General features: G+C 69.9%; 1 protein-coding gene across 3 annotated transcripts in view; it reads left to right on the top strand.

The window, feature by feature from the left end:
* Positions 1-20,191, top strand: part of LOC123353737 (cAMP-specific 3',5'-cyclic phosphodiesterase 4B-like) — a 27,506-nt gene extending 7,315 nt beyond the window's left edge. For 2 of the 3 annotated variants that reach the window (XM_044995122.1, XM_044995123.1), the window contains 9 exons: positions 3,947-4,040; positions 8,543-8,721; positions 9,266-9,364; positions 9,769-9,933; positions 11,521-11,620; positions 13,114-13,268; positions 13,808-13,930; positions 14,667-14,849; positions 17,712-20,191. In XM_044995122.1, coding sequence (XP_044851057.1) covers positions 3,947-4,040; positions 8,543-8,721; positions 9,266-9,364; positions 9,769-9,933; positions 11,521-11,620; positions 13,114-13,268; positions 13,808-13,930; positions 14,667-14,849; positions 17,712-18,062 — 1,449 coding nt within the window. In that variant the 3' untranslated portion in view covers positions 18,063-20,191. Of the gene's footprint in view, positions 1-3,946; positions 4,041-7,863; positions 8,080-8,542; positions 8,722-9,265; positions 9,365-9,768; positions 9,934-11,520; positions 11,621-13,113; positions 13,269-13,807; positions 13,931-14,666; positions 14,850-17,711 lie in introns of those variants that run through there. The other variant, XM_044995121.1, reaches the window with a different exon arrangement.
* Positions 20,192-20,477: the final 286 nt, after the last annotated feature.

The following is a 20,477-nucleotide window of genomic DNA, read 5'->3' as shown; positions in this document are numbered from 1 at the left end:
GCCCCCCCATCCCCAGCCGTCAGCACAGGGCTCAGACCTCCTCTGCCCACAGCCCCTGCCCCCCTCGGGCGCCTGAGGCCGGTGCTGGAGCCGCGTTTGGGGCAGGGGATTCTACACACAGCTTGGGGTCTGGGGTATCTCCCTGCGCCCAGGGACCCTGCCAGTCCCCCTGCCTCCCATCCGCTAGGCTTGGTCCTTCCCGATTGCAGCTGCGGGGGGGGGGGGGGGGCAGCGCTGCTTTCCGGTGTCAATTTTGACCTAATTTGCTGCATGTGGCTCATGCCCGACTTCGGGCACGTTGGGTGGGGATCTCTGCGCCTGCCTCGGCCTGCGCTGGCCGGGGGGCTAAAGTCGGGCCCTCTGCCCAGGCCAGCAGTGGGGCCCAGCTGGGGCCCAGCGGGAGGGGGAGGCCGGTGTGCTGAGACCCGACAAACTCGTCTCACGTGTGGGTTGCTGAATGGGGGGGGGGGGATTGGAGCCGGTGTCCCCAGCTGCTTAACAACCCCCTCATCCTGTCTCCCCCTGCACCCAATCACCTAGCACTCTTGGGGGGAGCCCAGGGCTAGGATAGCGGGGGGCTGCGGGTCGGGAGTGAGGGGCACCGGGGGGGGAGGGGAGCCCAGGGCTGGACTCGTGGGGGCTGCGGGTCGGGAGTGAGGGGCGCCGGGGGGACGAGGGGAGCCCAGGGCTGGACTCGTGGGGGCTGCGGGTCGGGAGTGAGGGGCGTCGGGGGGACGAGGGGAGCCCAGGGCTGGACTCGTGGGGGCTGCGGGTCGGGAGTGAGGGGCGTCGGGGGGACGGGGGGAGCCCAGGGCTGGACTCGTGGGGGCTGCGGGTCGGGAGTGAGGGGCGTCGGGGGACGAGGGGAGCCCAGGGCTGGACTCGTGGGGGCTGCGGGTCGGGAGTGAGGGGCGTCGGGGGGACGAGGGGAGCCCAGGGCTGGACTCGTGGGGGCTGCGGGTCGGGAGTGAGGGGCGCCGGGGGGACGAGGGGAGCCCAGGGCTGGACTCGTGGGGGCTGCGGGTCGGGAGTGAGGGGCGCCGGGGGGACGAGGGGAGCCCAGGGCTGGACTCGTGGGGGCTGCGGGTCGGGAGTGAGGGGCGCCGGGGGGACGAGGGGAGCCCAGGGCTGGACTCGTGGGGGCTGCGGGTCGGGAGTGAGGGGCGCCGGGGTGGCGGCGGGGGGGGTACATGAGGCTGGGATGGAAGGGGTTAACACAGCCCCCCCCTCTGGGAGACCCAGGGTCTGTGCACAGGCTGCCGATGGGGCAGTTGCTAAGGAGACTCCTGTCGCTATGGAGATTGGGCTGCGGCGCCCTGATTGGCTGGGGGGCTCGCACGTCCCACTGCCCTGCTTTTATTTCTGTGTGACGTGAAGGATGGGGGGGCGATGGGGGAGGGGAGCTGGGCCTGAGGGGGGAGTTTGGGGGTGTCCCCAAGCTGGGGAGGGGCCTTTGGGACCCCACTTCGGGGAGGCACAGCCGAGGGAGACCCCCTGTGACCCCCGCTCAGCCTGTGGCCTGGGCTCCGTGCAGGGGGGCTGGGAGCCAGGACTCCTGGGTTCTCTCCGCTGTTGTGCCCCCCGGGGGTCCTGCCATTGCTGGCCTCCCCGTGGGGCGTGCGGGCAGCGCGGTGACCCCTCCCACATAGGCAGTACTGAGGGAGAGCTGCCCCCCGTTCCCATTCTGCGGCTGGCTGCAGCACCCCCCCGCGACCCCTCCTGCCACTGGGGTCTGGGACGGGCCCTGCAGATCCCCCCCCCCCAGTCCAGGCCCTGGCCCAGCTGGGCTCACAGCCAGAGGCGGAGCCTCCTGCCCCCCATCGCCCGGCCTGGGGGAGCAGAATGGGGACTCCTGGGGGGCAGGCAGAGGGGGGCGGGGCAGGGAGAGCCAGGGAGAACACCCCCCGCTCCCCCCAAAAGAAGAGGCCTCTGGCTGTGAGTGCAGCCGGTTCCGGGATGAGTCACCAGGCACTGGCCAGCCTCAGGCAGGAGCCGCATCCAGAGCTGCTGAAGGACAAAGGGGACTTTAAAGTGGGGGCGGGGGAGCCCCTAGCCCCTGACCCCCCCCTTTGATTCTGAGCCTGTTTAACACCAGCATCAGCCCCTCAGGACTCCTGGGTTCTCTCCCCAGCTCTGGCTCTGGGAGGGGAGTGGTGTCTAGTGGTTAGAGCAGGGGGGGCTGGGAGCCAGGACTCCTGGGTTCTCTCCCTGGCTCTGGGAGGGGAGTGGGGTCTAGTGGTTAGAGCAGGGGGGGGCTGGGAGCCAGGACTCCTGGGTTCTCTCCCTGGCTCTGGAAGGGGAGTGGGTCTAGTGTTTAGAGCAGGGGGGACGCTGGGAGCCAGGACTCCTGGGTTCTCTCCCTGGCTCTGTGAGGGGAGTGGGGGCTGGTGGGTTAGAGTGGGGGGGGGCTGGGAGCCAGGACTCCTGGGTTCTCTCCTGGCTCTGGGAGGGGAGTGGGGGCTGGTGGGTTAGAGCAGGGGGGCTGGGAACCAGGACTCCTGGGTTCTCTCCCAGCTCTGGGAGGGGAGTGAGGTCTGGTGGGTTAGAGCAGGGGGGCTGGGAGCCAGGAGTCCTGGGTTCTCTCCCGGCACTGGGAGGGGAGTGGGGGTGTGCGGTTATAGCAGCCCAAGGCGGGGGCAGGGGGACTGGCCAGGACTCCTGGGTTCTCTCCAGGTCTCCTGTTGATCTCCGGGGATTCCCTGGAGGGAGGGGTACTCTGCTGTTTCCCTGTTGGCCGGGGGCTCCTGTCCTGAGCCGCAGCCTCTCTGGGGAGGGCTCTGTGCCAGGAGCGTGACCCACCCTCCCCTGGACTCACTTTGCCAGGAAAGCCTGAGCCAGCGGCTGCTTCCCAGTCCCCCGAGCAGCCAGCTCCGGGCTGGGCTGCCTGGGAATGCCGGGCCGGGTCGCCTGGGTCAGGGGGTCCGGAGCGGCTGGGCTGGAATCCCCAGCCCCCGGCAGCGGCCTGCGGGCTCGGGCATAGGGCCGGAGGAGGGAGTCCCAGAGCTGGCCACCATGCCAGGCCTTAAACACCTTCTGGCCGTCCAGGTAAGACCTGCCTCTCTAGAGGGGGTCTTGGCCCGGGCGGGGATCAGCGGGGGGGTCAATTAATACCTAGAGCAGAGTCCGGCTGGTCCGGGTTAGGGACATCAGCAGGACTGGGGGAGCCCAGGGCTGGGCTAGCAGGGGCTGCGGGTCGGGAGTGAGGGGCACCGGCAGGGCTGGGGGGGGCAGGGCTGGGCTAGCAGGGGCTGCGGGTCGGGAGTGAGGGGCACCGGAAGTGCTGGTCTGACACTTCCCCTCGCTGGCCTGTGCCCCAAATTCAAACCTAGATCAAAAAATCCCTTGAGTTTATTGGGACAATGAGAGTTCTCAGGGGGGGGCGCTAGGAGGTGGGGGCAGGGCAGGCTCCACCTCTCCCCCATGCTGGGGAGTTGGGCAGATGCTGGTGTGGAGTAGCCAGGAGTAAGGGGGGGCCAGAGCCTCAGGGCCCCGATCGCGGGGTGGCTCCTCCCCTTAGACCTGCAGCTCCACGCGGGTCTGTGCTGCTGGCTGGAGCTCGCTGGCGAGGCCCTTGCACTGCGCATCACGCCTGCTCGCACAACAGCAGCTCACAAGCATAGTGGGCAGGTGTGCAAACGCAGGCACTGGGCTCCCACGCAGGGATGTGCGTGTAACAGGCCAGTGTACAGGCACTGCAAGGCGTCCCCGTGCACACGGGGACACAGTGACGTTCACACTCGCTTGTGTGGGGAAGCGTGCACACCTGTGAGTCTTGCCCGTGCAGCAAAGCAGGTGTGGAAAAGCGTGCAGCCGGCTTGCCCCCTTGCTTGCCCAGTGGAGCATGCACACACGTGTGTGAGGAAGTGTGCAGCTCAGCTTGCACGGTGACGTGCACACCCATGTACACTCGCTCCCCGCTGAGCCCCTTTCTCCTTCTCCTTGGCAGTTCAAGAGGATGCTGACCCGTGAGCTCACCCACCTGTCTGAGATGAGCCGCTCCGGAAACCAGGTCTCCGAGTACATTTCCAACACGTTCCTCGGTGAGCGCCGAGCCCTGGGGGCCCTGCGGGGGCCTGACTCTGAGCCTTGGGCTCCGTGGGGAGAGGTGCCCCAGGGATGTGCCACGGGGCCCAGTGGTTACTGGGAGCCAGGACTCCTGGGTTCTCCCCAGCCCTGGGAGTGGAGTGGGGGCTGGTGGTCAGAGCAGGGGGCTGGGAGCCAGGACTCCTGGGTTCTCCCCAGCCCTGGGAGGGGAGTGGGGGCTGGTGGTCAGAGCAGGGGGCTGGGAGCCAGGACTCCTGGGTTCTCCCCAGCCCTGGGAGGGGAGTGGGGGCTGGTGGTCAGAGCAGGGGGCTGGGAGCCAGGACTCCTGGGTTCTCTCCCAGCCCTGGGAGGGGAGTGGGGGCTGGTGGTCAGAGCAGGGGGCTGAGAGCCAGGACTCCTGGGTTCTCCCCAGCCCTGGGAGGAGAGTGGGGGCTGGTGGTCAGAGCAGGGGGCTGGGAGCCAGGACTCCTGGGTTCTCTCCCAGCCCTGGGAGGGGAGTGGGGGCTGGTGGTCAGAGCAGGGGGCTGGGAGCCAGGACTCCTGGGTTCTCCCCAGCCCTGGGAGGGGAGTGGGGGCTGGTGGTCAGAGCAGGGGGCTGAGAGCCAGGACTCCTGGGTTCTCCCCAGCCCTGGGAGGAGAGTGGGGGCTGGTGGTCAGAGCAGGGGGCTGGGAGCCAGGACTCCTGGGTTCTCTCCCAGCCCTGGGAGGGGAGTGGGGGCTGGTGGTCAGAGCAGGGGGCTGGGAGCCAGGACTCCTGGGTTCTCCCCAGCCCTGGGAGGAGAGTGGGGGCTGGTGGTCAGAGCAGGGGGCTGGGAGCCAGGACTCCTGGGTTCTCGCCCCGGCTCCGGGAGGGGAGTGGGGGCTGGTGGTCAGAGCAGGGGGCTGGGAGCCAGGACTCCTGGGTTCTCCCCAGCCCTGGGAGGAGAGTGGGGGCTGGTGGTCAGAGCAGGGGGCTGGGAGCCAGGACTCCTGGGTTCTCGCCCCGGCTCCGGGAGGGGAGTGGGGGCTGGTGGTCAGAGCAGGGGGCTGGGAGCCAGGACTCCTGGGTTCTCGCCCCGGCTCCGGGAGGGGAGTGGGGGCTGGTGGTCAGAGCAGGGGGCTGGGAGCCAGGACTCCTGGGTTCTCGCCCCGGCTCCGGGAGGGGAGTGGGGGCTGGTGGTCAGAGCAGGGGGCTGGGAGCCAGGACTCCTGGGTTCTCGCCCCGGCTCCGGGAGGGGAGTGGGGGCTGGTGGTCAGAGCAGGGGGCTGGGAGCCAGGACTCCTGGGTTCTCTCCCTGGCTCTGGCCCCGCTCCCTGGGTAACTCTGGGTGAGTCACTTCCTGGGGTTGGAGATGCTGTGCAGACACTAGTGCCACGCCCGGCGTGTCGGTGCCACCCAGGCCCGTGTGGCTCCCCCAGCCCCGCCTCACAACGTGCTCGCCCCCCGCCACCGCCCCGCGCCAGGAAGGCCATTCTCTGGCTGCGTCCGGAGCAGCTTCCCGCAGAGGCAGACGAGTCCCCGGAGCCCCATTGACGTCAAAGGACACAAACTTCCGGCCTAAAGTAAATGTTGTTGCAACGGCCCGTCAATGGGACGTCTGTGCCGAGCTGGCGCCCCCCTGCTGCCCTGGGCACCGCTGCAGGCCTGGGCTGTTAACCCTGCCCGGGCCAGGCCGGCTTGGGGGGGCAGCTCCGATCGGGGCAGCTCAGGGGAGGGGGCTCACGCCTGGGGGCTGAGGGGCTGTTTAGGAATGGGGGGGGTCAGTGACACGGCTCGGGGGAGTTGAGTGAGACAAGAAAGGAAATCAGCTTGTGTTGTGTCCCAGAGCTAGCACAAGGCTGGAATCCAGGACTCCTGGGTTCTCTCCCCGGCTCTGGGAGGGGAGGAGAGAGGGTCCCAGTGGTTAGAGCAGGGGGGCGCGTGGGGGAGCCAGGGCTCTTGGGTTCTCTCCCCAGCTCTGGGAGGGAAGCAGGGCCTAGTGGTGAGAGCGGGGGGAGGGGGGCTGTGACGGTGCTGCCCGGGGGAGCCAGCTGAGGTCACTCAATCAGGGTGAGCTGCAAACCCACCGGGGCAGACAAACCCCAGGCGCTGGGGGGGGGGAGCTGAGGGGGGGCAGACAAACCCCAGGCGCTGGGGGGGGGGTTTGTTCCAATCCCTAGATTTACCAACCAGCACAAACAGCTTCTCTAGCACCTCCCTGGTTACTCCGAGTCCAAACCCCCCAGCCCCCTCCCCGTGCCCAGCCCCCGGCCTCGGCCAGACCCCCGGCAGAGACCCTGAGGGTCACTGAAAACCTTCTCTCGTCATAGAAAGAAAAGGTTCTTCCACCCCCGCACGATCAGCCACACGCCCAGGTCCAATGAGAACTCAGATCTGAGCCCAAATACCCGCTACAGCCAGTTCCTATTAACTCAGCTACAATGTATTGAAAAGCAAAGGGGGCGAGTCGGTTAAGAGACCAATGTCCAGACAGACGTGAATTCAGTTCTTGAGGGGCCGACACAGCAGAGAGGAGCTTGTAGCTGCCAAAAGTCCTTCAGGAGCAGTGCAGAGGTTCCAGTCCCGTGTCCATGTTCAGGGGGCTCCAGCCAGTGACTGGGGGTCTCAGTCCTTGTGGCTGAAGGTTTCCCCCTCTTGGAACCCAGAGCAGCTCGGAGGTGAAGCAGGATCGTGGCCCAGGGTTTTGATACATTTCCAGCTGCCTTTGGGCCTGAGGAAACAATCGGCCTCACTCTCCTGCTCCCAGCCAGCCTGGCCATGAGCCCAGGGGGATGTACCCAGGAAAGGGGTCAGATGCGGGTTACCCCAACTGCCTGCAGAGAGAGACAGACAATAACACGGTTTCCCTCAAGTGTCTTCACAAGTGTCACTGTTCTTGTTTGATCTTTGAATGGAAGCTCTGGCGATAGACGAGCCTTGTTTGCTGCCATCCCAGGCCCTGAGCACCCAGCTCCCCCTGGGATCTCTGACAATGCGGCTGCGGCTCATTGACAGATCTTCCTAACCCGTCCCTAAGGGTCCCCCTCTGGCCCTGTCCCCTTTCAGTGAGATGATATATTATACCGGGGCAGGCGACCTCTGGCCCGCGAGCTGATTTCAGGGGCCCTCACAGTGCCGGGTCCTGGCCACCGCTCCGGGGGGCTCTGCATTTTCATTGAATTTTAAATTAAGCTTCTTAAACATTTACTTTACATACAACAAGAGTTTAGTTCTATATTATAGACGTATAGAAAGAGCCCTTCTAAAAACGTTACAGTGTGTGACTGGCACGCGGACCCTTAGATTAGAGTGAATCAATGAAGACTCAGCACAGCTCTTCTGAAAGGTTGCTGACCCCTGTATTATACTCATAACGTCACGGGGCGTGGGGGAGCCAGGACTCCTGGGTTCTCTCCTCGGCTCTGGGAGGGGAGCAGGGCCTAGTGGTGAGAGCGGGGGGCCCATGGGGGAGCCAGGACTCCTGGGTTCTCTCCCTGGCTCTGGGAGGGGAGTGGGCCCAGTTGCTGTGGTGGAGGGGGCCATGGGGGAGCTAGGACTCCTGGGTTCTCTCCCTGGCTCTGGGAGGGGAGCAGGCCCAGTTGCTGGGGGGGGGGGAGGAGCCAGGACTCCTGGGTTCTCTCCCCAGCTCTGGGAGGGGAGCAAGGCCTAGTGGTGAGAGCGGGGGAGGCCCATGGGGGAGCCAGGACTCCTGGGTTCTCTCTCCGGGTCTGGGAGGGGAGCGGAGACTGGGGGGTTAGAGCAGGGGCGGGGAAGGAGCCAGGACTCCTGGGTTCCCTCTCTGGCTCTGGGAGGGGGGCGGGCCCAGCTGCTGTGGGGGGGCCAGGGGTGGACTCAGGGGTCTGGGATGTGGGAGCCCCTGCCCAGAGCAGCTCTGGGTCACTGTTGCCACATCCATCATCTGGAGTCCTGCGTTCGGATTGGCTGGGTGCCCTGTGATGTCACAATGCTGCCCTCCCCCTCCCCCCACTGCCTGAGTCCCCTCCAGGAGCCCGTGTCTTGGGGGGGCCCCACCCCCTACGCTGCCATGATGCCTCGTTCCGCCTTTGTCTCTGCAGGTGCTTGGGGGGGGGTTGCACCCTGGTTCCCCGAGCCTCCCCCTTCCTGCTCCCCGGGCCGTCCCCAGGGAAGGAGTGACCCCCCCGCACCCTGCACTGCCACTGGGGGGGGGCACCTGTCCCCCTGCTGGGCCCAGCCCGAGCGGGGGCTCCGAGTCTGGCCCCCAGGGGACAGGCTGGACCCCAGAACCTGCTGCAGGGGGGCTCCCTCCTGACGTCAGCAGCGTTGGCACCAGCCTCCTCGGGACAGGACTGTGGGGGAAGGGGACGCACCCTGAGGGCGGCTGGGGGAGGGGTGGTTTGCACATGCCCCCCCCCACACACACACACCTTGGCCCAGTCTCTGGCGCACTCACAGTCACACTCAGATCCGTGCGCTCACACTGACTGCTGCACGTGCAGCCTCTTGCACGCGCAGCCTCTTGCACGCCCCTCCCCCACTGACCGGCCGCTCCCCCCCCAGACAAGCAGAACGAGGTGGAGATCCCGCCCCCCACGCACAAGGAGCGGGAGAAGAAGAAGAAGCAGCAGCCCATGTGCCAGATCAGCGGCGTGAAGAAACTCGTGCCCAGCTCCAGCCTAACCAACTCCAGCATCCCCCGCTTCGGGGTCAAAACCGACCAGGAGGAGCTGCTCAGCCAGGTGGGGGAGGGGCTGGGGTGCCGAGGGGCTGCGGGGCGGGAGTGAGGGGCACCGGCAGAGCTGGGGGGGGGCAGGGCTGGGCTAGAGGGGCTGCGGGTCGGGAGTGAGGGGCACCGGCAGAGCTGGGGGGGGGCAGGGCTGGGCTGGCAGGGGCTGCGGGGCGGGAGTGAGGGGCACCGGCAGAGCTGGGGGGGCAGGGCTGGGCTGGCAGGGGCTGCGGGGCGGGAGTGAGGGGCACCGGCAGAGCTGGGGGGGCAGGGCTGGGCTGGCAGGGGCTGCGGTTCGGGAGTGAGGGGCACCGGCAGAGCTGGGGGGGCACCGCTGGGCTAGCAGGGGCTGCGGGTCGGGAGTGAGGGGCACCGGCAGAGCTGGGGGGGGCAGGGCTGGGCTAGAGGGGCTGAGGGTCGGGAGTGAGGGGCACCGGCAGAGCTGGGGGGGGGCAGGGCTGGGCTAGAGGGGCTGCGGGTCGGGAGTGAGGGGCACCGGCAGAGCTGGGGGGAGGCATGTCCCCCCCATTCTCACCACCCCCTGTTCTGCCTTCCAGGAGCTGGAGAATCTCAACAAGTGGGGTCTGAATATTTTCCATGTCTCCGAATATTCCAACAGCCGCTCGCTCAGCTGCATCATGTACACGATATTCCAGGTAGGGCCCCGCGCCTGGCGCGGTGGGTGGGGCCTACCCGTTCGGGGGGGGCAGCGCCCCCCCCCATGCAGCAAACGGAATCACACCTGGTGCCCACCTGGCCAGGGATCCTCAGCACTGGCTGGGAGCCAGGACTCCTGGGTTCTGTTCCCGGCTCTGGGAGGGGAGTGGGGTGTGGGGGGCTGGGTGCCAGGACTCCTGGGTTCTGTTCCCAGCTCTGGGAGGGCAGTGGGGTCTAGTGGTTAGAGCGGAGGGGGGAGGGGGCTGGGTATCAGGAGTCCCTTCCCAGCTCTGTGGGACGGGGGCGATTGCCCCAGGGAATTTGTCAGCCCTCAGCGGGGCCGGGAGCTGGGGTGGGGGGTGCTGGCGCTGGCCCCTCTGGTGTGACTTTGGCCCCCCCGCAGGAGAGGGACCTGCTGAAAACCTTCAAGATCCCGGCGGAGACGCTGCTGACGTACGTGCTAACCCTGGAGGAGCATTACCACAGCGACGTGGCCTATCACAACAGCCTGCACGCCGCCGACGTGGTGCAGTCCACGCACGTCCTGCTGGCCACGCCCGCCCTGGACGTGAGTGGGGGCCGGGCCGAGCGGGTCGGGCACAGAGCGGCCGCTGGGGGGGCCGAGCGGGTGAGGGACACGCCCGCGGGGGGGGGCTGCCGCTGGGGGGGGCGAGCGGGTCAGGGACATGCCCGCGGGGGGGGGGCGGCCCGCTGGGGGGGGGCGAGCGGGTCAGGGACACGCCCGCGCCGGGGGGCGGCCGCTGGGGGGGGCGAGCGGGTGAGGGACAAGCCCGTGGGGGCGCGGCCGAGGGGGGGGCCGAGCTGGTGAGGGACACGCCCGCGGGGGGGCGGCCGCTGGGGGGCCGAGCGGGTGGGGGACACGCCCGCGGGGGGGCGGCCGCTGGGGGGGTGAGCGGGTGAGGGACACGCCCGCGGGGGGGGGGTCGCGGGGGGGGGGAGCGGGTGAGGGACACGCCCGCGGGGGGGCGGCCGCTGGGGGTGGCGAGCGGGTGAGGGACACCCCCGCGGGGGGGGCTGCGGAGGGGGGGGCCGAGGGGGTCAGGGCCCCGCCCGGGGGGGGGGGTGCCGCTGGGGGGGGGCGAGCGGGTCAGGGACACGCCCGCGGGGGGGGCTGCCGCTGGGGGGGGGGCGAGCGGGTCAGGGACACGCCCGCGGGGGAGCTGCCGCGGGGGGGGGCGAGCGGGTCAGGGACACGCCCGCGCGGGGGGCGGCCGCGGGGGGGGGCCGAGCGGGTCATGGACACGCCCGCGGGGGGGGCTGCCGCTGGGGGGGGCGAGCGGGTCAGGGACACGCCCGCGGGGGGGGCTGCCGCTGGGGGGGGGCGAGCGGGTCAGGGACACGCCCGCGGGGGGGCTGCCGCTGGGGGGGGTGAGCGGGTCAGGGACACGCCCGCGGGGGGGCTGCCGCTGGGGGGGGCGAGCGGGACAGGGACAAGCCCGCGGGGGGGGGCAGCCGGCCGGGGGGGGGGGGCGAGCGGGTCAGGGACACGCCCGCGCGGGGGGCGGCCGCTGGGGGGGGCGAGCGGGTCAGGGACACGCCCGCGGGGGGGCTGCCGCTGGGGGGGGTGAGCGGGTCAGGGACACGCCCGCGGGGGGGCTGCCGCTGGGGCGGGTGAGCGGGTCAGGGACACGCCCGCGGGGGGGGCTGCCGCTGGGGGGGGGCGAGCGGGTCAGGGACACGCCCGCGCGGGGCGCGGGGGCCGCCGCTGGGGCTCTCTCAGCCAGTCGGCCTGGTGCCAGCGGGCGGCCGCGTGGGAGGCCCTGGGCTCGGCTCTCGATCCCCGTAACGGCAGGCGGGTAACGCAGGGCGGCCGGGACGTGGCGGAAGCAGCCGGAAATGGGACGGGAAGGAATTCGGGGGGGCTGGAAAGCTGCCGGTCCGTCTGGCCATCCACCCCCAGCCGTCTGTCCCTCTGCCCGCCCTGGGCCCGTCTCTGCCATCGCTGCCTCCTTGGCAGCAGCTGGCATGGGGCCCGCGCCGAGGCAGGATACCAGGGTGATGGGTCCCGGCTCTAGCGACTCCCGGCTGTGCCGATGGCATGGCTGGGCCCGGGCCCCGGGGGGCAGCCCTAGTCGTGGGGCAGAGCCAGCCCCTGCCAGGCCCGGCCTCAGCCTCCTGCGTGTGCCCTTGGCAGGCTGTGTTCACCGACCTGGAGATCCTGGCCGCTCTGTTTGCAGCCGCCATCCATGACGTGGATCACCCGGGCGTCTCCAACCAGTTCCTGATCAACACCAGTGAGTGCCCCCGATCTCGCGCCCGCCCCCCAGCGACCCGCAGCAGCCGTGGGGGGGATCCGCGTGTGTTTCCTAATCTCTCCAGCTCCGGCGCACAGGCCCTGCACCGGGGGACACACGCCAGCCCTCCTGTGCAGACCCCTGTGCACCAGGACAGGGACACACACCTCAGCACACTCGTGTGCACTCCTGCGCACACCCCCGTGCACCGGGGGACACATGCCAGCCCTCCTGTGCAGACCCCTGTGCACCAGGACAGGGACACACACCTCAGCACACTCGTGTGCACTCCTGCGCACACCCCCGTGCACCGGGACACAGACACGCACCTCAGCACACACGCGTGCACTCCTGCGCACACCCCCGTGCACCGGGGGACACATGCCAGCCCTCCTGTGCAGACCCCTGTGCACCAGGACAGGGACACACACCTCAGCACACTCGTGTGCACTCCTGCGCACACCCCTGTGCACCGGGACACGGACACGCACCTCAGCACACACGCGTGCACTCCTGCGCACACCCCCGTGCACCAGGACACGGACACGCACCTCAGCATACACGCATGCACTCCTGCACACACCCCTGTGCACCGGGGCACACACGCCAGCCCTCCTGTGCACACTCCTGTGCACCAGGACACAGACACACACCTCAGCACACACACCAGCCCTCCTGCGCACCGGGATATGGACACCTACTTCAGCACACACATATGCACTCCTGAGCACACCCTGTGCACCAGGACACACACGCCAACCCTCCTGTGCACACTCTTGTGTACCAGTACACGGACACACACCTCATCACACACACTTGCACTCCTGCACACACCCCTGTGCACCGGGACACACACGTGTGCCCTGCTGTGCACACTCATGTGCACCGGGACACAGACACACACCGCAGTACACACGCCAGCCCTGCTGTGCACCGGGATATGGACACATACCTCAGCACACACACATGCACTCCTGAGCACACCCCGTGCATGGGACACACACACGTACACTGCTGTGCACACCCCTGTGCACCAGGACACACACACCAGCCTGGTTGTGCACATCCATGTGCACTGGGAAATGGACACACACCTCAGCACATACATGTGCATCAGGACACACACACCAGCCCTGCTGCGCACCGGGAAACAGACACACACCTCAGCACACACACGTGCACCGGGACACACACACCAGCCCAGTTATGCACACCCATGTGCACTGGGAAATGGACACACACCTCAGCACACACACGTGCACCGGGACACACACCCCAGCTCTCCTGCGCACTGGGATACGGACACACACCTCAGCACACACACGTGCACTCCTGCGCACCCCCCCGTGCAGCCGGCTGTGTCAGCGACAGGCCCGGCCCGTGCACGCAGCTCCCCCCTCCCGGGAGCCCGTGCCACGGAGCGAGGTGGGTAGGAGCCCCCGGGGGGGCCGAGGCCTGGTCCCCGGCGCCCCCTGACCCCCCTCGCCCCGCAGACTCAGAGCTGGCCCTGATGTACAACGACGAATCGGTCCTGGAGAATCACCACCTGGCCGTGGGCTTTAAGCTGCTGCAGGAGGAGAATTGCGACATCTTCCAGAGCCTCGGCAAGCGCCAGCGCCAGACGCTGCGCAAGATGGTTATCGACATGGTGAGCCGGGCCGGGCCCCTGCCCCCGCCCCCCCGCAGGAAGCTCAGGCAGAGTCCCTGGCTGGCCTCCGGGGGGGCCAGAGCCGGGGGGGGGAGGGGGCTGTGCCCTTTTCCCAGCCCTGCCTGCAATCAGGCCTCCTGGGCTGCGGGCCAGGCGGGGGGGCTGGAGCAAGGGGCAGGGTGCTCGGACTCCTGGGTCCTGGGCTGGGGAGGGGGGGCGCTGAGCTAGGACTCCTGGGTCCTGGGCTGGGGGGAGGGGCGCTGAGCTAGGACTCCTGGGTCCTGGGCTTGGGGGGGGGGGCGCTGTGCTAGGACTCCTGGGTCCTGGGCTGGGGGGGAGGGGCACTGTGCTAGGACTCCTGGGTCCTGGGCTGGGGGGGAGGGGCGCTGTGCTAGGACTCCTGGGTCCTGGGCTGGGGGGGAGGGGCGCTGAGCTAGGACTCCTGGGTCCTGGGCTGGGGGGGAGGGGCGCTGTGCTAGGACTCCTGGGTCCTGGGCGGCTCCTTCCCTCCCTCCCGTGACAGTCTGTCCCCCCCCCAGGTCCTGGCCACCGACATGTCCAAACACATGAGCCTCTTGGCCGACCTCAAGACCATGGTGGAGACCAAGAAAGTGACGAGCTCCGGGGTGCTGCTGCTAGACAACTACACAGACCGGATCCAGGTGGGTGGGGGCGGGGAGGCCCCCAGTGCATGGGTCACTAGGGGGAGGGAGAGTGACGCCCCCCCAGATCAGCCAGGCGAACGGGCCGTCCATCCTGACCCACCTGGGGGGGCTGGCTGGGCTCGCTGCACCGGGGGCGGGGGATTCCCCCGGGGGAGGCAGGGCGGGGGGGAGGCTGGGGCAGGGGTTCCCGGGGGGGCCGGCAGGGGCGGGGATTCCCCTGGGGGGGGCAGGGTGGGGGAGGGGGCTGGCTGGGGCAGGAGTTGCCCGGGGGGGAAGGCCGGGGTGGGGGTTCCCCTGGGGGGCCAGAGTGGGGGGGGGCCAGGCGGGGGGGTTCCCCTGGGGGGGGCCGGCCAGGGCGGGGGTTCCCCTGGGGGAGCCGGGCGGGGGGGTTCCCCTGGGGGGGAAGGCCGGGGTGGGGGTTCCCTGGGGGGCAGGGCGGGGGGGTTCCCCTGGGGGGGAAGGCCGGGGTGGGGGTTCCCTGGGGGGCAGGGCGGGGGGGTTCCCCTGGGGGGGGCCGGCCAGGGCGGGGGTTCCCCTGGGGGGGAAGGCCGGGGTGGGGGTTCCCCTGGGGGGCCAGAGCGGGGGGGCCGGGCAGGGGGGTTCCCCTGGGGGGGGCCGGCCAGGGCGGGAGTTCCCCTTGGGGGGCTGAGTGGGGGGGGCCGGGCGGGGGGGTTCCCCTGGGGGGAAGGCCAGGGCACTGCCCCCCCCCTGAGTGTTCACTCTCCCCCCCCAGGTGCTGCGGAACATGGTTCACTGCGCCGACCTCAGCAACCCCACGAAGCCGCTGGGGCTGTACCGGCAGTGGACCGAGCGCATCATGGAGGAGTTCTTCCGGCAGGGTGACAAGGAGCGGGAGCGCGGCATGGAGATCAGCCCCATGTGCGACAAGCACACGGCCTCCGTGGAGAAATCCCAGGTGCGGGGCCGAGAGCCGGGCCACCCCCCCCCCCCGCGGGGGGCCCTGGGGCTGTCGGGAGGCGCCCGCCCCCCTCTGAGCCAATGGCACGGGGGCGAGATCCCAGGGGCACCAACACGCCCCCCAGGGCCCTCAGCTCATTCACTCGTGTGCCATGAGCTGTATCCCTGCCAAAGCCCAGAGCTCCTGGTCCTCTGCCCCGCAATCCCCTGCCCCCTTATTAGCAGCATGATGGTAGCACCTAGAGACTCCAACCTGGAACCCGTCGGGCCGGGCGCTGCCCAGACCCCGGCCGAGATCAGGGCCCCGTCGCGCCGGGCGCTGCCCAGACCCCAGCCGAGATCAGGGCCCCGTCGGGCCGGGCGCCGCCCAGACCCCGGCCGAGATCAGGGCCCCGTCGCGCCGGGCGCTGCCCAGACCCCGGCCGAGATCAGGGCCCTGTCGGGTCGGGCGCTGCCCAGACCCCGGCCGAGATCAGGGCCCCGTCGCACCGGGCGCTGCCCAGACCCCAGCCGAGATCAGGGCCCCGTCGGGCTGGGCGCTGCCCAGACCCCGGCCGAGATCAGGGCCCTGTCGCACCGGGCGCTGCCCAGACCCCGGCCGAGATCAGGGCCCCGTCGCGCCGGGCGCTGCCCGGACCCCGCCCGGCCGAGATCAGGGCCCCGTCGCACCGGGCGCTGCCCAGACCCCGGCCGAGATCAGGGCCCCGTCGCACCGGGCACTGCCCAGACCCTGGCTGAGATCAGGGCCCCATCGGGCCGGGCACTGCCCAGACCCCCACCGAGATCAGGGCCCCGTCGCACCGGGCGCTGCCCAGACCCCGGCCGAGATCAGGGCCCCGTCGGGCCGGGCGCTGCCCAGACCCCACCTGAGATCAGGGCCCCGTCGCGCCGGGCGCTGCCCAGACCCCGGCCGAGATCAGGGTCCCGTCGCGCCGGGCGCCGCCCAGACCCCGGCCGAGATCAGGGCCCTGTCAGGTCGGGCGCTGCCCAGACCCCGGCCGAGATCAGGGCCCCGTCGCACCGGGCGCTGCCCAGACCCCGGCCGAGATCAGGGCCCTGTCGGGTTGGGCGCTGCCCAGACCCCGGCCGAGATCAGGGCCCCGTTGCTCTGGGCGCTGCCCAGACCCCAGCCGAGATCAGGGCCCCATTGGGCCGGACGCTGCCCAGACCCCCACCGAGATCAGGGCCCCGTCGGGCCGGGCACCGCCCAGATCCTAACCGAGATCAGGGCCCCGTCATGCCGGGCGCTGCCCAGACCCCAGCCGAGATCAGGGCCCTGTCGGGCTGGGCGCTGCCCAGACCCCGGCCGAGATCAGGGCCCCGTCGCACCGGGCGCTGCCCAGACCCCAGCCGAGATCAGGGCCCTGTCGGGCTGGGCGCTGCCCAGACCCCGGCCGAGATCAGGGCCCTGTCGGGTCGGGCGCTGCCCAGACCCCGGCCGAGATCAGGGCCCCGTCGCACCGGGCACTGCCCAGACCCCGGCCGAGATCAGGGCCCCGTCGCGCCGGGCGCTGCCCAGACCCCGGCCGAGATCAGGGCCCTGTCGGGTCGGGCGCTGCCCAGACCCCGGCCGAGATCAGGGCCCCGTCGCACCGGGCGCTGCCCAGACCCCGGCCGAGATCAGGGCCCCGTCGCACCGGGCACTGCCCAGACCCTGGCTGAGATCAGGGCCCCATCGGGCCGGGCACTGCCCAGACCCCCACCGAGATCAGGGCCCCGTCGCACCGGGCGCTGCCCAGACCCCGGCCGAGATCAGGGCCCCGTCGGGCCGGGCGCTGCCCAGACCCCACCTGAGATCAGGGCCCCGTCGCGCCGGGCGCTGCCCATACCCCGGCCGAGATCAGGGCCCCGTCGCGCCGGGCGCCGCCCAGACCCCGGCCGAGATCAGGGCCCTGTCGGGTCGGGCGCTGCCCAGACCCCGGCCGAGATCAGGGCCCCGTCGCACCGGGCACTGCCCAGACCCCGGCCGAGATCAGGGCCCCGTCGCGCCGGGCGCTGCCCAGACCCCGGCCGAGATCAGGGCCCTGTCGGGTCGGGCGCTGCCCAGACCCCGGCCGAGATCAGGGCCCCGTCGCACCGGGCGCTGCCCAGACCCCGGCCGAGATCAGGGCCCCGTCGCACCGGGCACTGCCCAGACCCTGGCTGAGATCAGGGCCCCATCGGGCCGGGCACTGCCCAGACCCCCACCGAGATCAGGGCCCCGTCGCACCGGGCGCTGCCCAGACCCCGGCCGAGATCAGGGCCCCGTCGGGCCGGGCGCTGCCCAGACCCCACCTGAGATCAGGGCCCCGTCGCGCTGGGCGCTGCCCATACCCCGGCCGAGATCAGGGCCCCGTCGCGCCGGGCGCCGCCCAGACCCCGGCCGAGATCAGGGCCCTGTCAGGTCGGGCGCTGCCCAGACCCCGGCCGAGATCAGGGCCCCGTCGCACCGGGCGCTGCCCAGACCCCGGCCGAGATCAGGGCCCTGTCGGGTCGGGCGCTGCCCAGACCCCGGCCGAGATCAGGGCCCCGTCGCACCAGGCGCTGCCCAGACCCCGGCCGAGATCAGGGCCCCATCGCACCGGGCACTGCCCAGACCCTGGCTGAGATCAGGGCCCCGTTGCTCTGGGCGCTGCCCAGACCCCAGCCGAGATCAGGGCCCCATTGGGCCGGACGCTGCCCAGACCCCCACCGAGATCAGGGCCCCGTCGGGCCGGGCACCGCCCAGATCCTAACCGAGATCAGGGCCCCGTCATGCCGGGCGCCGCCCAGACCCCAGCCGAGATCAGGGCCCCGTCGGGCTGGGCGCTGCCCAGACCCCGCCGGGCGCTGCCCAGGCCCCAGCTGCTCTGATTCTCACCTCCCTGGCTCTGCCTTTCAGGTGGGCTTCATCGACTACATCGTTCACCCGCTGTGGGAGACGTGGGCGGACCTGGTGCACCCCGACGCCCAGGAAATCCTCGACACCCTGGAGGATAACCGGGACTGGTACCACAGCATGATGCCGCAGAGCCCCTCCCCGCCCCCGGACGAGCAGGACAAGGACGAGGAGACCTGCCTGGAGAAGTTCCAGTTCGAACTGACGCTGGAGGAGGAGGGCGAGGAGTCGGATCAGTCGGACCCGGAGCGCTGCAGCCTGGGCCAGGAGGAGGAGGAGCCGCCCTGCCCGGCCCCGGAGGAGGGGGTTGGGCAGAACGGACTGGCACACGACACAGCCCCTGGGGCACCGTGACTCTGGGCTTCGGCTCAGCCGCCCGGCGGGAAGCCACACGCGCCCCCCCCCGCCATGGACTCTCTTTGGGGGGAGCCGACACACAACGCCCGTTAATTTAATGTTGGGTTTAGTTGAGGGGATTTTTATTGTATTTTTTACAAAAAAAAAAAGAAAAAAAAAAAGAAAAAAAGAAAAACTTTGAAAAAACCAAACCACAACAAAGGGAACAAACACAGCAACTGTAGAGGGGTCGGCCCGGGCCCGGCCCCCCCAGCGGAGCTCCCAGCCCCCCGGACTCCTGCACCTCCCGCCTGCCTGCGGGTTTGCTGGTGTCACTGGTCCAGCCTGATTCTCTTTGGTTCGGAGCAGCCGGGGCCGGGGGCTTTTCGCGCCCTTCAGAGATCTATTTTTTTAAGCAATCAGGACTGAACACAGAGCGGGATCGGAGCGAGGGGGGAGCCGGCTCTGCGCCCCCCAGCCCTGCGCCCTCAGCCGGCCTCCATCCGGCCTGGGGCCTTCGTGCCGGCGCTGCCGGCTGCTCCGGGCCGCCCGACGGTGGGGCGGATTATTGTAATTTATTCTTGCGGGGGGAGGGGATGGTTGTGGGCTCTGGGTTATTTTAACGCACCTGGTAATTTATTGTACATTAATTATTATTTTTGGAACGGGGGGGGGGAGAGAAGTTGTTTTATTTTTCTGTAATCAGATTTTTTTCTCCCATTGCTCGGGGGTTCATTTCGTCCCCTCTCCCCTCCCCCACTGAGGCCATAGCTCCCCCTTTCCTGGGAGGCCGAGAGGGGGGGTGAAAAGGGGGCTCTCAATGGCGACGCTCCAACCCCCCCTCGAAGCAGCCGCTCTGCGAGCGACCAGCCAGCCAAGTCTTCCTCTCTCCAGCCGTTTGCACAAGGCCGGCGCTCCGGCCGCACGGACTGACTGGATCAGGCAGCTGCCCCCCGCCCCCGCCCCTGCCCCCGCCGAGCAGCTGGGAACCAGCTTCGCTTCACTTTGCGATGACTTGCCAACCCCCCCCGCTGGCAGCAGACGGGCTGCGGGCACCGGCGCTGCAGGGGGGCGCCCAGGGGCCAGGCAGAGCGGGATTCAGGGGGCGCTGGGCTCCGGACCGTCGGCCTGGTGCCCTCTGCGGCGTTAGTCCCTGACCCCGGCCAGCCTGGGAGCTGGGCCCGCTGGCTGCTGCCTTCCCTGGGCCGGGGGGGAGCCAGGCCGGGCTGCTCCGTCCCCCCCCGAATGCCCAGCACCCAGTGGGGGCAGGTAGAGCTGGGGCTTTAGAACCGTTTCCTCAGGGTCTCCCTGTGCTAAATGGGGGGAGCAGCTTCCCCCCCCAGCTCCACTAGCCGCGTCTGCACCGGCCTGGTTCTGGCTGCAGGATGTGGGGCTCACTCGGGGGGGCTGAGCTCGGGGGTTACAGCCAGGGTGAAAGGTCAAGGTGACCCCCCCTCCCCCTGCAGGAAACCAGAGTTTCTCCCCATTGCACTGGGAGGGGGCAGTTGTCTGGCAAATGAGTCCTTTGGTGGGGCTGAGAGGGCAGGGAGGTGGGCTCAGGCTGGGGCTGGCGTGTGCCCCCCCCCCCCCGGTGTGAAGCAATAATGAGTGAGGTTCCTCCCCCCCAATGCTTCAGCTTTCGAACCAAAGCCCTTGGGCCACCGTCCCCCCGGGCTCGTCCCCTGGGCCAGCAGCTCCGGGGTCCTGTGGCCGGGGGCTGCCCTGGGGGGTGAGGAACATGGGCAGGGCCCACCCGAGCGATGTGCCAGCGCCCGGGGGGGGCCGGGGGGGCGGGGCGCTGCCATGTCTGAACACTGTACTGTAGCAATTGATTTCTATTTTCCGCGGGGCGGGGGGGGCCGCCCCGTAGAGCCTTTATTTTTGTACGCGGTTCGGTTCCGTGCGTCGGTCGGGTCGGTTTTGCTCTGTACATACTGTGAATAGCGGCTGTAAATGTCCTCCCCTCCCCCCACCTCAAACAAGACAGCGTGGGCCGGGGGGGGCTGAGCCCCCTCCCCAGGATCTGAGCTCCCCCCCACCCCCGCGTATGTATCTGGTGTAACAGCTCCTCCTTCGCCATGTCCCTGCCGTGTTTCTCCCTCTCCCAGTGTCAGCTGCGGAGCTACAATAAAACCAGGAGGAAGGGATCCTGCCTCTGGCCTCTGGCTTCGGGGGGGGATACAGCCGGGGGGGGGGGGGGGTGTACAGCTGGGCGAGCACCCGGGTGTGTGCGGTGGGGGGGTGCGCCATGGGCAGCTCGGGGGGGTTGGGCTCCAGCCCAGCCTGTGCATCCCTGGGCTGGTGGGGGGACCCCAACCCTGCACCCACAGGGTCTGTGCCGCACCCACTGTGCCACACGGGCTGGGGGGTTACAAAGCCGACGGCCCCATTCCCAGCGCCGGGGGCTCCGGGCTCAGGCCTGGGGCAGGGGTT

Source organism: Mauremys mutica, chromosome 20 (assembly GCF_020497125.1).
Source record: "Mauremys mutica isolate MM-2020 ecotype Southern chromosome 20, ASM2049712v1, whole genome shotgun sequence".
Taxonomy (NCBI): domain Eukaryota; kingdom Metazoa; phylum Chordata; order Testudines; family Geoemydidae; genus Mauremys; species Mauremys mutica.
Note: the sequence above shows the minus strand (reverse complement) of the source record. Positions and strands in the feature narration are given on the sequence as shown.